Source organism: Ruditapes philippinarum, unplaced genomic scaffold, assembly GCF_026571515.1.
Source record: "Ruditapes philippinarum isolate M1 unplaced genomic scaffold, ASM2657151v2 ctg339_1_1_1_1, whole genome shotgun sequence".
Classification (NCBI taxonomy): domain Eukaryota; kingdom Metazoa; phylum Mollusca; class Bivalvia; order Venerida; family Veneridae; genus Ruditapes; species Ruditapes philippinarum.
This window is the reverse complement of record NW_026860420.1, coordinates 297,187-311,860: the sequence shown is the minus strand read 5'-3', so window position 1 is coordinate 311,860 and position 14,674 is coordinate 297,187. Positions and strand designations below refer to the sequence as shown.

The 14,674-nt window shown below is 33.1% G+C and overlaps 2 protein-coding genes across 2 annotated transcripts; both read left to right on the top strand.

Annotated features, from left to right (window-relative positions):
• Nucleotides 1–1,973: 1,973 nt before the first annotated feature.
• Nucleotides 1,974–3,691, top strand: LOC132759996 (oncoprotein-induced transcript 3 protein-like; the record flags this gene model as incomplete). Its single annotated transcript, XM_060751881.1, has 3 exons — nt 1,974–2,680; nt 2,985–3,238; nt 3,419–3,691. Coding segments are annotated over 3 exons (1,080 nt in total), but the record flags the coding sequence as incomplete, so codon positions are not given.
• A 3,136-nt stretch (nt 3,692–6,827) lies between these two features.
• On the top strand, nt 6,828–14,581 carry LOC132759995 (neuropilin and tolloid-like protein 2). The gene is made up of 6 exons (XM_060751880.1): nt 6,828–7,009; nt 8,290–8,437; nt 8,984–9,207; nt 9,696–9,809; nt 11,753–11,981; nt 12,526–14,581. Exons 1-6 carry the CDS (start codon nt 6,931–6,933, stop codon nt 12,641–12,643), a joined length of 912 nt encoding a protein of 303 aa, XP_060607863.1. The 5' UTR covers nt 6,828–6,930; the 3' UTR covers nt 12,644–14,581.
• The last annotated feature ends 93 nt before the right edge of the window (nt 14,582–14,674 follow it).

Here is a 14,674-nt window from a genome sequence, read left to right as displayed (position 1 = left end):
AATTATCTTTAAATGATAAGTGTTTCAATTACTATTGTTATTGCCGATTATTACGGAATACTGTTACGGGCATCAAAAGTTGGCAAGTGCCTATTGCGTATTTATAGATAAGGATAAAATTCTTATCAAATCTAAATTGTTATTTCCTAGATGAATTTTAAGTAGAAACCAAAACGTACATCATCATTATCAACGCTGTCGTCGTCGTCATCGCCATCATCATCACCATCGTCATCATCATCACTACCACCACCACCGTCATCACTATATTATGACATTCGGCATTGCCATCATCTTATCACCTTAGTCTTCCTTTTCTGACTCAACTATCCACAGGATTCTAAAATAATACTTGAAGGAAAAATGCAATCTTCACTTTTTTTAAGAAAGTGGCCCTTAAACGTGACAGCAGGATTTTCCCCTAATTTGTGATTGGATCTGGGCCTGATTTCTTCAAGTTGTGAATAAGTTTGAATATGTTAGCGTATTCTAACGTAACAGTCCTAAAATTTTATGTTCTTCGAATAATTGTTGTAACGCATGTATTAAATTTCTTTTGTGGCAGCAATCAAATTTTAAACTTTTTTTGTGAAAGTGGCATTACTTGTGAAGCTGGCACTTTTGAATTGTTAATGGATCTTTTAGCTAAGTGGGGGCTGGAGCTTTGCATGATTCACGAGATAGAAAGACCTTAAAAATAACGGGTATTGGGTATTTGTAACCCTCAATTTTCTTACTACCTTCAGAGTAAAATGTTGTGTTTTTTTAAATGTGTATTTATTCATGTCATGTCATGGCTCTTATCATACTCCATACAAATATAAAACTTTTCAAGACTGGAGAGCTGCCATTTCTGAAAGGTCTTAAGATAAGTTGCAAGACATGTAGAGATAACTTTTGTATGAAATATCGCAATAGAAAATACCGTACAGTGGATAGGTTAGCTGGAAAATATAGAATTCACTGAGGTATGTTTGTATCTTTTGTAATTATGAAAAATTTATTCAAACGTCGATAGTTTAAAGTGATATTACAGTGATATTTTGTAACTCTGAATTTCGCATGTTGCCAACTTTGTTATGGCTTCTCATTTATTTAATAAACTCGTGCTAAACGGGATAAATTAGTTCAAGTTAGAATTGATTTTTTTCCTCTCGAAAATAAAATTATTGTCAGGGGAGTAACTTATTTAGGCTAGGAAATACCATGGCTTGTGTTGTATTTATAGGTATATCCTCTATGTTAAATGCGAAGTATTTCATCCTAGAACAGAAAATTTATTTGTATTTTATCAAATTAAAAAAAAAACTATGTTAAATTGACATGACACGGTCATAATCTAAAAAAAAATAGTGTCACTGTTGGAGTTTGATACCTTGACAGTCAATTGCATTTGTGTGATTTTTTTTCTCTAATCGGGTATCATTAACTAAACTATATATTATTTTCAGGTTGGTACATGTATACAAAATTATGGTAAAAGTAGATTTCGGGCCGGGTAAGTATATATACCGGAAGACACAGAGTTAGAGGCACCAAGGTATGTTCACAGTCAAAATAAGTAGTTTTCCCGAATTTCAGTTGTAAATTTTCACTCAAATCTGCATTACCATTACAAAATATTGCAAGTAAAATAGTAATGTACGAAAAATACAATTCTTAAATAAAAAAATTCAGTCTTAACTATTTAGTCTACATAACTTATCTTGATTAATCAAAATTTATTTTCAGTGATAGCGGTATTCAGCACAGTAATTTTGATGACTGCAAGAACGCGACGAACGTGAAACAGGACTTGGTCGCGCGTTTTGTTCAAAATGAGTAGGGATATTCGCGAATATTTTTTTTATTTGTCGCGTTTTAACTCATACTAATAGTTTGTATTATTTTTCAGGAAACAAAAGGAGACTTGTTTACCAATATTACAATAATACACGTGTTTAAAATTTCAGATGATCTGGAAAAGAACTTGATCTTTTCTTTGTTTTTCTGTGTTCTCTTGCAAATCTAAAACGTTTTATTTTTTCCCTTTTACAGCGTCTACTGGCTCCCCGACGGTTAGTCCTTTACATCAGCGGTCAGACTTAATATGCCAGCCAAACTCGCTCGTCATTTCCCTGCCAGACACACTGTTTCCAGAGCAACGTAACATTACGTGGAAAGAAGATACTTGCAGAGTTACCTACAACGGGAGCCATTACGTCAGTGATATTTCATTAACTGACTGCGGAACCACTGTTCTTATTGAAAACGATACAGTCATATTTTCAAACGAACTGATTGTACATAAAGTAGCAGACGACAATCATGCCGCTAAAGAAAGGGAAACCAACAGCATAACATTCGGGGAAAACTACGAAACTGTCATTCCAGTGAAATGTATTTATCCAAGATTAAATAACGTGTCTACAAATTACTCTCCTGTTAAACAAAATGTGAGATTTATCGAGAAAAGATATGGAACGCTTGACGTCGCCATGCAACAGTTTGAAGATGAGCGGTTTGAGAAGTCGTTTGGTACAGACAGCTTTCCGAGGAAAGTGCCTTTGAACGATGATGTATTTATTCGAGTTGGACTAAACTTCGAACCGAACAGTGTCCGTGTTATCACAGACAAATGTATAGCCACGTCATCGCCGTCATGTGCCGATTCTAACTGGCAACCACTTATCATATCCGGGTATTTGTGTTTTCTTGTATATCTACCATTAGGGCAAATGTAAGCTAGAACAACTTAATGAAGTTAAGGCTTTCAAAAATCGTTGCAGAGATAATCATAAATATAAATACAATGTATTTTTGATGACTAAATTAACCTATCTCATTTTTATTTCTGATACTACATGTCCTTGATTGCACATATCCATGGTATTTCTACGCTAACAGTCCTGCAGTTAAATTTTGATGCATAGACAAAAGTAAAATGCATCGTCGATTCTTTTGAAAATAAGGCGATAACAAGATTTTCTAAATTTTACCCACAGGTGTCCAAAAGACAGTGTAAGTCTGCTATCAACGAATGTGTCCAGTGATGTCAGATTCTCGTTCAAGGCGTTCGACTTCCGCCATAATTCATCTGGCTTCGTCTATATACACTGTGAAGTTTCTGTATGTGGGACAGACGACATTTCGTGTATCATGGGATGTGCGTCACGAGCGAAGAGATCTGCAAGCAGCCGACAAGGATCGCATTTGGTTTCAACCGGCCCTCTGTTAATTGAAAGACAGGACGATAAAGGTAAATTGTACTACTTTTTATACTCTCCCTCAGAAATGAATCATTATAATGTATATGAAATGATGGTGTCCTGTCATAACACATAATAACTTATAAATGCAATTGATTTTGTAGATATAGGCATGAGACCATACTTTTTAACTGTATTTCATTATCCTCTTAAACGTTTTATACTTACAGAAGTGGTTACTATGCCAACAGTGCTTGTGGTCGTCTGTGCAGTGGTAGCCATGGCGTCTCTAATAGTGGCTATAGTGGGCTCGACAAGAAAACACCGGACTATTAGTGCAGCAATATAAACATTATACACTGAAATTCATAGAAATAGTAACTTGATGTAATATTAATATATGACTTTCATTGATGAAATCAATTTGTGTTATCATTTCAACTTTTTCTATTAAAATGTAAGTTGGAAATTGGCATGTATATAATATTACATTAAACGACACATGAATATATATACTTTGTCTATCTTGTAATAAACCATATTTAACATCGAGTTTGGATCTTTTTCTTACATACATTCGAGAACAAGCGTAATTTGCTCAGCATTTGCTCAGAAACGTACATGTATCTAAATGCTAGTTAACAGAACATGCTAGTCATGGACCAAACAATGTTACCAAACAATGTTAGCAATAGCCCACAAGTAGGTTTGAAATACACCTATATGAAAACAGTGAAAATATAGGCTTTTACATTTTGTATTGATGTAAAGAGTTACAGGAAGTTGGTAAGACGGATGAAAACAACAAGAACTGTTAACAATAAACAAGCGATGTATTCATTCTAATCCTGCAGAGATGTACATCTGAATAGAAAGAGAACGTACGTCTTCTTTCTGGCGTCTCTTAATCCCTTTATATGCTGAGCATACTAGTAACTATAAACTAATGAAAAATTGGAATTGCCAGGTCCTCTACTGATGACAGTACAATAAAACAGTTGATTCTAACTCGAAATGGAATCAAGATAAAAACAGGTGCTTTCATTACAACCAGATACACCGCATCTGCGAAAGCTATGGCCAGTGTTTTAAAGTTGCAACCACTTGCGTTTAAATGATATTTAGTCTAACTTAGGATATTCGATTTTAATAATCATTATCATATAAAACATGAGAATGACTTAAGGCAGGTGTCTATATTTATTAAACAACATGCGATTATTTCGACAAAATTAAAGCATTGATAAGATATATCATACACCACTATCACTGTGGTATACCGTACCCCGGATATTGCTCGATATTATGAGGACTTTCATCCCATTTCGCGACGTTGAACGGGGAACGAAGGTAAGTTCAGCGACGATATTTTCCAAACTAATGGTTATTTCATTTATCTCAACGGGTTTTATATATGTAGAGGTATATTTGTAGCTCTAAAAGATATAAAAGTATTACAGGTATTTGTAAAATTGATTAAACTACCCCTTAACGATCCGCTACTCACTAGAAAATACTGACCGCGATACTGTAGAATCGTTAGAAATTATTATATTACCAATATAAAAAAAACTGAATCGAGCAATTTTTTTATTCACATTCCAAGTATACTTTGTCCAAATTTCAGGAAAAAAGTGTGAAAGTACAAAAAGATATAGGCCAAAAAAGATACAAGAAAGTGTACCGAGTATTGATTTTAAGTGTACAGAGTATTGCAAAATAGCCCAACTTTAGTGTACAGTGTATTGCAAAACAGAATGAGCACATAAGTATGGAAAATCGATATTTTTGTCTAATTTTTACGTCTGTTTATCGATTAGTTTATTGGCCCGAGAGCTTATGCCGTCCAAGCATGTCGGTATTGTCTTAACCTTTTACTGCAGGCTGTTTTCATTGAATTAAGCCTGTGGTTCAAGTTCAAACTGCTGTGAAATTATAAAATAATGCTTCAATACTGATCAAATTGGGTACAAATGTTGGCTTGACCATAGCCTGTGCAATAGCATGCTCAATTTTAGATTTCCAGTTACTATGGCAACGGGGGACGTCTCAAAATTGCCAAAATATCCATTTACATTGTTTTCTCCCATTAAAACCGATTTCAAGGTGCAGCAACTTCTCAATTGATTGAGATAAAACCTAAGGCATTTCGGCGTTGATTACACGGTACCTTTAAATCGACCTGAGGCCATTTTAGCCCCCCACAAGTCCCAAACCTTCTCGGCGACTAGACGGACTACTGCCCCACTTCAAACCTCAAAACAGAAGGGGACACATCCCCGACTGTGACACCACCTTGATGTACCTACCTTTTTATTGGGGTGGCGCCAAAAAGTGATCATGCACTCTTTTGAAAAACATTTCTGAAACAAACAAAAAAAACAACAGAGTTTTGGGCTTAAATAGCGCATGATTTACACTATTTGAGGCCTCAAAGGGGATGGGGTATAAAGCCTTCAAAACACGGGTTTATGTGGTAAAAGGTTATAAGGAACATAACCTTTTTATTGCATCTGCTGCCCTTTACCATAATCTTATCAAAATCCATTATTCGGTTTTATTGAGCTGTACCCGCTCGGCAGTCATACGGTAACTCATTGCTAAAAAAGTAACACATTTCACGTGCAGATAGTCTGGCGTTTCTAGAATGCAGGTGCAAAATGACCGAAAGTTACCCTTATATGGATTTTTGGCATAGTAGATTAGATATTGGCACACTTGCTCAATACCGTCTAATATTGACAATCTTGAGGCAGCATTAATACATTTTGGATGCATGTTTTTACTATTTAAAGTAAGATATGCAATAATTATTAACAAATTCTGGAAAGGTTGATCCTTGGATAGCAACGAGAACTTTGTAAACACAAAAAATTGCTGAGTTCGTTCGACTGAGATTTTTCATAAGCAGGAATGAAAATCTGGATTATTACTGATGTTTCCAGTAAAGTACCCCCGAACTCTGCATTTTCTGCACATATAGTGTAAATTAGTATACACAATAGGAAATATTTAAGATTAAATGTGGTAAATACTCAGTGTTTACACCTTGCATTTACTCTATATTGATAACCAATACTCGTTACACTAAAAAGCAATACTCGTGACACCGGCGGGCAACTCCAACGCAATACTCAGTACACTGACATGTGTATTTATTCTCAAAATGCACTGTCATCTGAGGTTCTATTGTTGATTTAACATTTACAACATAAAAATTATCATCATTATCACATTTCACTCGATCCAAATTTTTCTTTTAAGGAAGTATATGCACAAAAACATATAATTTGACTTATACGAGCTCATTTATCACGTGAGCAAAGAGACGAATTTTACCTCCTAATTACATTTCAAAGCTATATCTCAACATTTTTGGGTTTTCAGTAACTAGAGAAATTATCGAAGTATTTGTTTTTCTATAAAATTTATATCAAACCAATTCAAAATGAAAAAAATATCGTCATTGAACTTACCTTCTTTCCTCGTTCAAAGTCGCGAAATGGGATGAAAGTCCTCATAATATCGAGCAATATCCGGGGTACGGTATACCGCAGTGACTATGGGGTATTTTATTTTATCGGTAAATTTAGAAGTGCACTTTTAACTTGTACTACAAAAGCCAGGTATTTTCACTGTGACGGTGTAAATTTATAACTGATCGATAGCAACGTGTCTAATCGCGATCAACAGTCAAATATGGCGTCTACAGATCTATAAAAGTGACATTTTAAAAACAAAAATGAAAGGATTAATCTTATGTTTTAATATATTCTGTTTGTTCCTTTCTTTGCCGTCTTTCTCATTATCTATTAATGGAGGTTTGTATAGTGTTTCTTTATAATGTAGCTTATAATTTATTCAACAATGCTGACTTGTAATTTAATAATTTAAGTTTATAAATACAATGGAATTTTGCCTGATTACAGAACATTGGTGTGTACATGAACATTTATTTTGAAATAAAAAGTTGTTTGAGTGAAGGATATTAAAGTGAATTGATATATAATGGTAGGTCTGTCATACAATGAATTATTACGTTGATAGCATTAAATAGTATCAGACATAACAAGAAACCACGAAAGAATTGTACATGGAAGTTGCAGGCAAGTGTGAGATACATCTATGACCATATATTAGATTTATTTATATAGCAGATATAATAAAGTGTTCAAGACCAATTTTTTTTTCATTAGAAAAATTTGATATCAAGATTATGAAATTAAATTTGAATGTAAATTAAAGATTAAACGCAAAAACAGTTTTCGAAATTTCTATTATTAGATCATGTCGCAATTGATTTTTTTCTTTTAAATTGGTTTTATTGATTTCAATGCACATAACGTATTTCATTTTTCATTCATAAGTATACATCGTAAATAATAGCGCAAAAAATAGAGTGAAGTTACCAAAAATGTATGGTAGAGTGTGACATGAATTGGAGTACTATTCCCATGATTACATATATATTGTATTGTATTGTATTGTATTGTATTGTATTGTATTGTATTGTATTGTATTGAATAATCTTTTCTCCTCTACTGGATAAGTTTTAAGGTTGAGTTTCAACCTTCTCCTATATTTCAAATATTTGAAAAGAGATGTATTATTATCATTATCATGCATTACTCTGTCATGTCATATATAGTATGTTTGTAATATGTTGTCCTCGTGGGCTTATTAGCCTATTGGAAATGAAATAAATAAATTCAATTCAAATTCATATAAACTAATGGTATAACAATATCGTAATTGCTAGTCTTAAGTTGATAAATTCCTATATAAATGTGTAAAAACATTTTACACTATTTTATTTATCTATTGAATATAACACGTCACTTTAATACGTTTAGCTGTACTATAGGGATGATTCCTGGTAAAAGAAATTTGATAGAGACCGAATACAAATGAATGTATGATGTATTGTCACTGATGAGAAAGTGTAAGATTTTCCATTTCAAAGTGACCTATTCAATATGTAATTTTACCTTTCTTTTGGTAATTACTTCAGTAATATACATTAACAAAGAATTATTTGATTCTATTATTTTTATGAAGTTCAAGTATTTAAACATTTTGTTTCGTTTTTTTTTCTCCATAGGTTACCTAAATCTGATATGTAACACTACATCTTATGTCGGGACCAGCCGGAAGTTGGAATCGTCCACTTCCCTCTTCTATGAACCAGATACATCATGTTACCACTCAGTGACAGTCGACGCGTCCAAAAAGGTCATGCTTCTAATGAGGTAGGTGCTAAATACGTCATGTGCCTTTTTTAAGTACCGCTAAAGCCGGTGCTAGGGGACGTAAAGGGTGTTGCACTTTTTCATTATCCCTCATGTACAGACTCAATCAAACCGAGTTTGTAATTTTCATGTAATTTTATGATTTTGATGCTTCCGAGGGATCACTTTTTTCCAGATATTTGAATTAAAATTAGATATTTACTTCTTAGATGCAATATTATTGATGATATATGTGTAAGAGGTCAAAAATGCTCCTTATGAGATATTTATTTAGCTAAGATGTTCTTTAAAAGTTGTGTTTTATTTATCATGTTCATTGTGTTTTTATATCTCATTACGTTTTTATAACACATGCTCAAGTTTTGTAGCTTATGCGTATTAATTATGTTTGTTTTTATTACGCATGCTCATTATGTTTTTTATAACTCATGCTCATTAAAAGGTACAGAGATTTTGTTTTCTCAAGAAGTAGATATTTATAATTCCTTGTAATGAAATTAAATATATTTAAGATGGCATATACTTGATCTACCTTTTATTTTAAAGACGCTTTGATCTAGAGACGGAAGTTAAAGGGGCGTGCGTCGATTTGGTCAACATTCACGACGGCCCTACTACGACGGACACCACGCTCAACAGCAGTCCATTATGTGGTGAACTGCCAGTGTCGAACTATACCTCCTCTAGCAACTCTATGACGATCTGGTTTCAAACAGACTCTACTGGAAATAGGCACGGGTTCGATTTCATTTTTGTCGCCGTGACAGCAGGTAAAGAAAACCTTTAGAAATGGCACACAAAAACTCATATGAGCCGCGCCACGACAAAACCAACATAATGGGTTTGCGACCAGCATGGACCCAGACCAGCCTGCGCGGATGAATAAAGAGAATGGCTTTGAAAATTAAAAAGATAAATCCGTAGTTGTCATTACTACAAATGACTTATGATTTCATAAGGACAAGAAAAGTTTTTAAACAGATAAAACCAAAACATATTTTCAATACTTAGCGTTGTGTACAAACCAACCAGTCACACGAAAGGCTGTATACATTTAACAAAATAAAAACAACAACATCAAAAACCCACAACACAAATTCCTCTAAATTGTAGGGAATTAATAGGGATACGAGATCATAAATATAACTTTTTTCCCTAATCTAATGACGTCATAGATTTCTGAACAAATTTCTTTCTTTTTTTATCAACATAACAGGACAATCTGCATGTACACTAAAGTCTTGTATTATATTTACAGCACCGTGTTCGTCGGGACAGTTTTCGTGTAATAATAGTGTATGTATTGACGGTTCTTTACAATGTACTGTATACAATGAGTGCGGAGATAATACCGACGAGGAAAACTGCGTTTGTAAGTAAAACAAATATGAATTATATTTTGCAGAGTTTATGTTGAAACAAATTTTATTGTCAACAACTATCATAATTAAATTTACTATAAAGTGGAAACAATTGCGTTTATATTGGCATTCAAAAGGCAGAAGCTGTAACTAAATTGACTTTTAGTTTTCAAAGGCAGCAATGATAATAAAGCTAGCTTTAATTGACAGCAATAGCTATTAAGGTTATAAAGTGTAAATTGTTATGTGACAGAGAAAATTAAGAACAGTTGGTTATTAAGCCATTAAATAGAGGATATTTGTTTAGTTCAGTGTAAGATCGGAATATATTTCACCGAGTGAGCACCAAAAGGTATATTTCACGAGTGGCGTAGCCACGAGTGAAATATGAACTTTTGGTGTTCACAAGGTGAAATATATTTCGATCTTACACTAAACTAAACAAATTTTCTTTTTATTATATGCAAAGAAACGTTTTAAAAAGACATTAAACCTAATACTGAATGAAAAGCGCGCCAAACAATAATACAATGTGACGTTTATAAAGTTGGTTCCCAGTACTGTGCACGCTGGTATTTCACTGAAAAAACGTAAGGGGCTTAAATTCAAAACAGTGAAATTATCAAATTGATAATTTCACTGTTTAAAACAGTGAAATTACCAGACTTATATTTCACTGATATATTTCTATAAACCACCGAAAAGCATGTAATAAACATGCTTTAATGCGGAAACAAATGTTGTTTAGGTTGATGGTATTGAAAGGGCAGTTGCTGTTAACATGACTTTAAGATGGTATCATATTGCTATGAACATGTCAATTTGTGTATTGTGTCTTACAAAGTCACGGGACGCTTTAATTTTATGGAATTGTTTGCCGTCTCGTCAAGCGTCTCATGATCCAGATCTAGTCCAAGCTTTATCGATGTTTTCACGAATAATACTGATTGACAACCTGTATTTTTGTTTTCTGTCGATCATACTAATTTTTAGCTCCATTTTGAGACCGATTTTAGCTTTTAACTCTCTGTATTTATTGAGATATACGAGTTCCAAGTAGTCTTCACCGTTCACCACGATTTACTTCGGGTAGCGAGTGACGTCACAAGTACTGGGTCGCGCGCTCCTATTCTATTTAAGCTACTGGGTTAACCTATCATACTCAGTTGGGCATTAAGTTCTTTACCAACCAGTCGTAAGAAATGTACTCCAATCAGGAGGTTTGTACCCAAATAGAATTATAAACATTTAACCTGTCACTGATCTGGGATCTTTATACAATTTTATATAACTCTCAAGTTGGTATTATAAACTTAACTTGAACCCATTTTTAGAACTTTACCCAATCTGGTATTTGACCCAATCTGGAACTTGACCGGATTCTGACTTGACCCAATCTGGTAAATCTATAATTAACTATATACTTGGAACTCGGATATTATATTATAGTACTAGATCTACATATATGTTTCTCTAATAAGCTCAGTTGTTTACTATAGAACAATCTGGTTAAAGCCAGATTAACTAATATTGTATGTTAATATTTCATGAATAAACTATCATGAACCAATAATAAAATCATAGATTGAACTGGAACATGCCTTATTTATCTCTCAATAGGTAGAACCAAATCTAACTCCCACACATGTTACTTTCCCCTTATTAACGCCTGGCATATATCTAGATCCTGACTAGCTTGAAGCGAACACCCTTTTCTCACTTTTAAGGGGGCGTAACAATATGATGTTCAGTTTTCCTTTAAGTGATAAAATTTGTCGAAAATCATCCCTAGTAGAAACAGTTTTCAATACATCTTTTTTTGTACATGTATTATACGTATGTAGATTTTCTACTCAATTAAAATACCACTGCCAAATAAAAGGCAAAATATCAAGTTTCTATGATCGATGATTCCTTTAAAGAGAAACTTCAAGGTTTATTTACATTTTTTTAGACCAGACACTAAATGGTGTAGAAATGGATGAAAACGCCCCGCTGATCATTGGTCTTACTATTGGACTCTTCATTGCCGCCATCATTGGAATAATTATCGGACTTTGGTGTTGGAAGCAGAACCGCTGGCGGTTGTTTGCAAACCGCCCTCTAACGGCAAAAGAAGTCGTGTTTGATGAGACTACGTACACCACTGCATACCCTGTGACAAAGGTCTACTATAAGGAAAGGTTTGGTCGATTTTATTATTAATTACAGTTACAAATACAATTAACTTTGTACTTCAGGTTTCTTTGATTGTTTTATGCAATGAAACCACGGCCTTTAAATTTGCCGGGGTCGTATAAAAGGTTAAGAAGGAAAATCGCAAAACACGGCACAGGGGAATGTATTGTTTATACATGTATACAGAATGAATGCTGGAAAGTGACTTAATCCTTGATAAAATGATTTAATTAACTATATATAGCAACATAATTGACCAGACCTATGGGCTGAATGCCTGTGGGGACAGGGGCGTGTACAAACCATCAGACATTTGGTGAAAACATTCAGTTATTAGACCTTTTAATACCGTTATTATCCGAATCCTATTTGAAATACTATAAATAAACACCAATATTTCTCTGAACTTTTATCATTTAAAAACATGCAATTATAGCACTGCCACAGTTATTTGATGGTGCAACCATCTCCATACCGTGTAACAAAAGTATCCTGTGACTTTTTATAGGCTGTAGATACATTTATTATATTACATGTACTATTTGTCAGGTATCAAGACGTGTATACCAACCCGACGAAGTCATACACAGAAGGTAGCTCGAGCACGTTAACATTCAACGAACAAGCGTCTACATCCACAAGAAAAGACGCCAACGTGTACGAATGACGTCAACCAGAATGAAAATGAGCCGCGTCACGACAAAACCAACGTAATGCGTTTGCGACCAGCATGGATCTAGACCAGCCTGCGCATTCGCGCAGTCTGATCAGGATCCATGCTGTTCGCTAACAAACCCTATTACAAGTAGAGAAACTGATTGCGAACAGCATGGATCCTGATCAGACTGTCCGGAGGCGCAGGCTGGTCTGGATCCATGCTGGTCGCAAACCCATTATGTTGGTTTTGTCATGACGTGGCTCATTAATTTGATTTTACGTTATAGAAATTATCGTTGTTTTAACTTTGTTTTGGGATTGTTGTATATAAATCACTTTTAGCCAGTGTCAATAAGCATTTATGAATGGGAAAGTATCTATGCTTTGCCAAGGTTTGAAGTTTGTCAATATAATCTTATTTTGAATATTTTGTAACATTATGATGATGAAAGAATAAAGGTTTGTATATTATTACAAATGTAAAATTAAAGAAAATATTCCAGTTTTAATTGCAAAGTTTATAGAGACATAACACGCTTGCGGTTGACCTGTTGACTATCATTTGTTACAGGTTGTTATATATAATATAATTTATGATATTATTTTTTATAATCTAATGTATGTCTTTTTTATAAATAATAATTTACGTAAATGTTACAAATGCATTTAAACAGATTCGCAGGCGAATTCTCTTTCCATTTTTTTGTAAATTTGTAATTAAATAGTTGTTGATTCATTGTCCATAAAAATTGTTTACTAAAAATATTTAATCGTTTTAAGAGCTTTATTTTTTATATTCTTATCAAATATATTAATATTATGTTGGTGCAATTGTTAAATCAAATCTTCCTTATTTAATATTAATAATTAAATGGCTTATCAGTAAAACGCTTTCTTGAGTTGAAACTATTAGAACATGATGAAAATTTCGGTCCCAGTTTTTAAGTTGTTCTTAATTGATCTCGGATTTTAATAACTTGATTTAGTGTTTCATGTCATAAATCACAAAATTTCTAAAGGTAAGCGTGTAAAAAATATTGAATAAAGAATGCATAGTTTCTAATCAATCAACTAAAACAGCCCAATTATTTAAACACTGTAATTCATCATAAATATAGTATGTACTGTAAACATTGGACAAATGTATTTTGTTATAAATACAGCACTTTATATCTAATTTATGTCTTAGTAATTATTAACACGAATCTGTCATTTTTTATACTCTTACAACATCATTGTTGATGATTTTCAATGTTAGATATTATTGTTACAAGGTTAAATCTTATCATATATTATCTTGAGTTGTATGTTCAAGTCTTTAATAAACTTCTGTTCGGTTCTAAATTGCATATAATAGTAGTTTGGCAGTGCTTTGCTCAGAAGAACAAATATCACAAAGCAACGTCTTCTTTGTAAGACTATTAATATCTGTGAGTTTTACCAAAAATCAATCAAATACTAGAAATGTTATCATGAAATAACTTTACACAGTAATTCTTAATAAACTAAACATGATGTATATTCTATAGAAGGAATTAAAGCATGTTTTAGGCCCTATTTAATTTGTCCTTGAAATCGTGCCGTATATTTTACAGAAACAAACATTTGTGCTTTTCATATTCTTCTTAGTCCATTGTATACTCATCAATATTTGACTATTACCTTAGTTGGTAACATAATTGTAAATGTCTACATAAGTCGTCCCGTTTCAAATTGTGTAGTCAAAAAGTATTGTTTTTATCGTTATTCAGTTCCCTTTATGCATCAATATTAAATCTTTAATTAAGATGTCAAAAATATTCACATTTTGCCGAAAAGACAATATGCAATAAGATGTTTTCTTTTTATTGGACCCCATGTCTTAACAAATATAATTCATATCTAATGCCTTTATGATATCTTCCTTATTTCTTAATAACACTTAATGCAAATAAATTGTAGTTTCTTTTATATTGTTTGTAATTATATCTTACCCATACTTCTCCATATTTATTTTCACACTGAATACATTGAGAACATAGGAAAGTGATCACGTATCTTT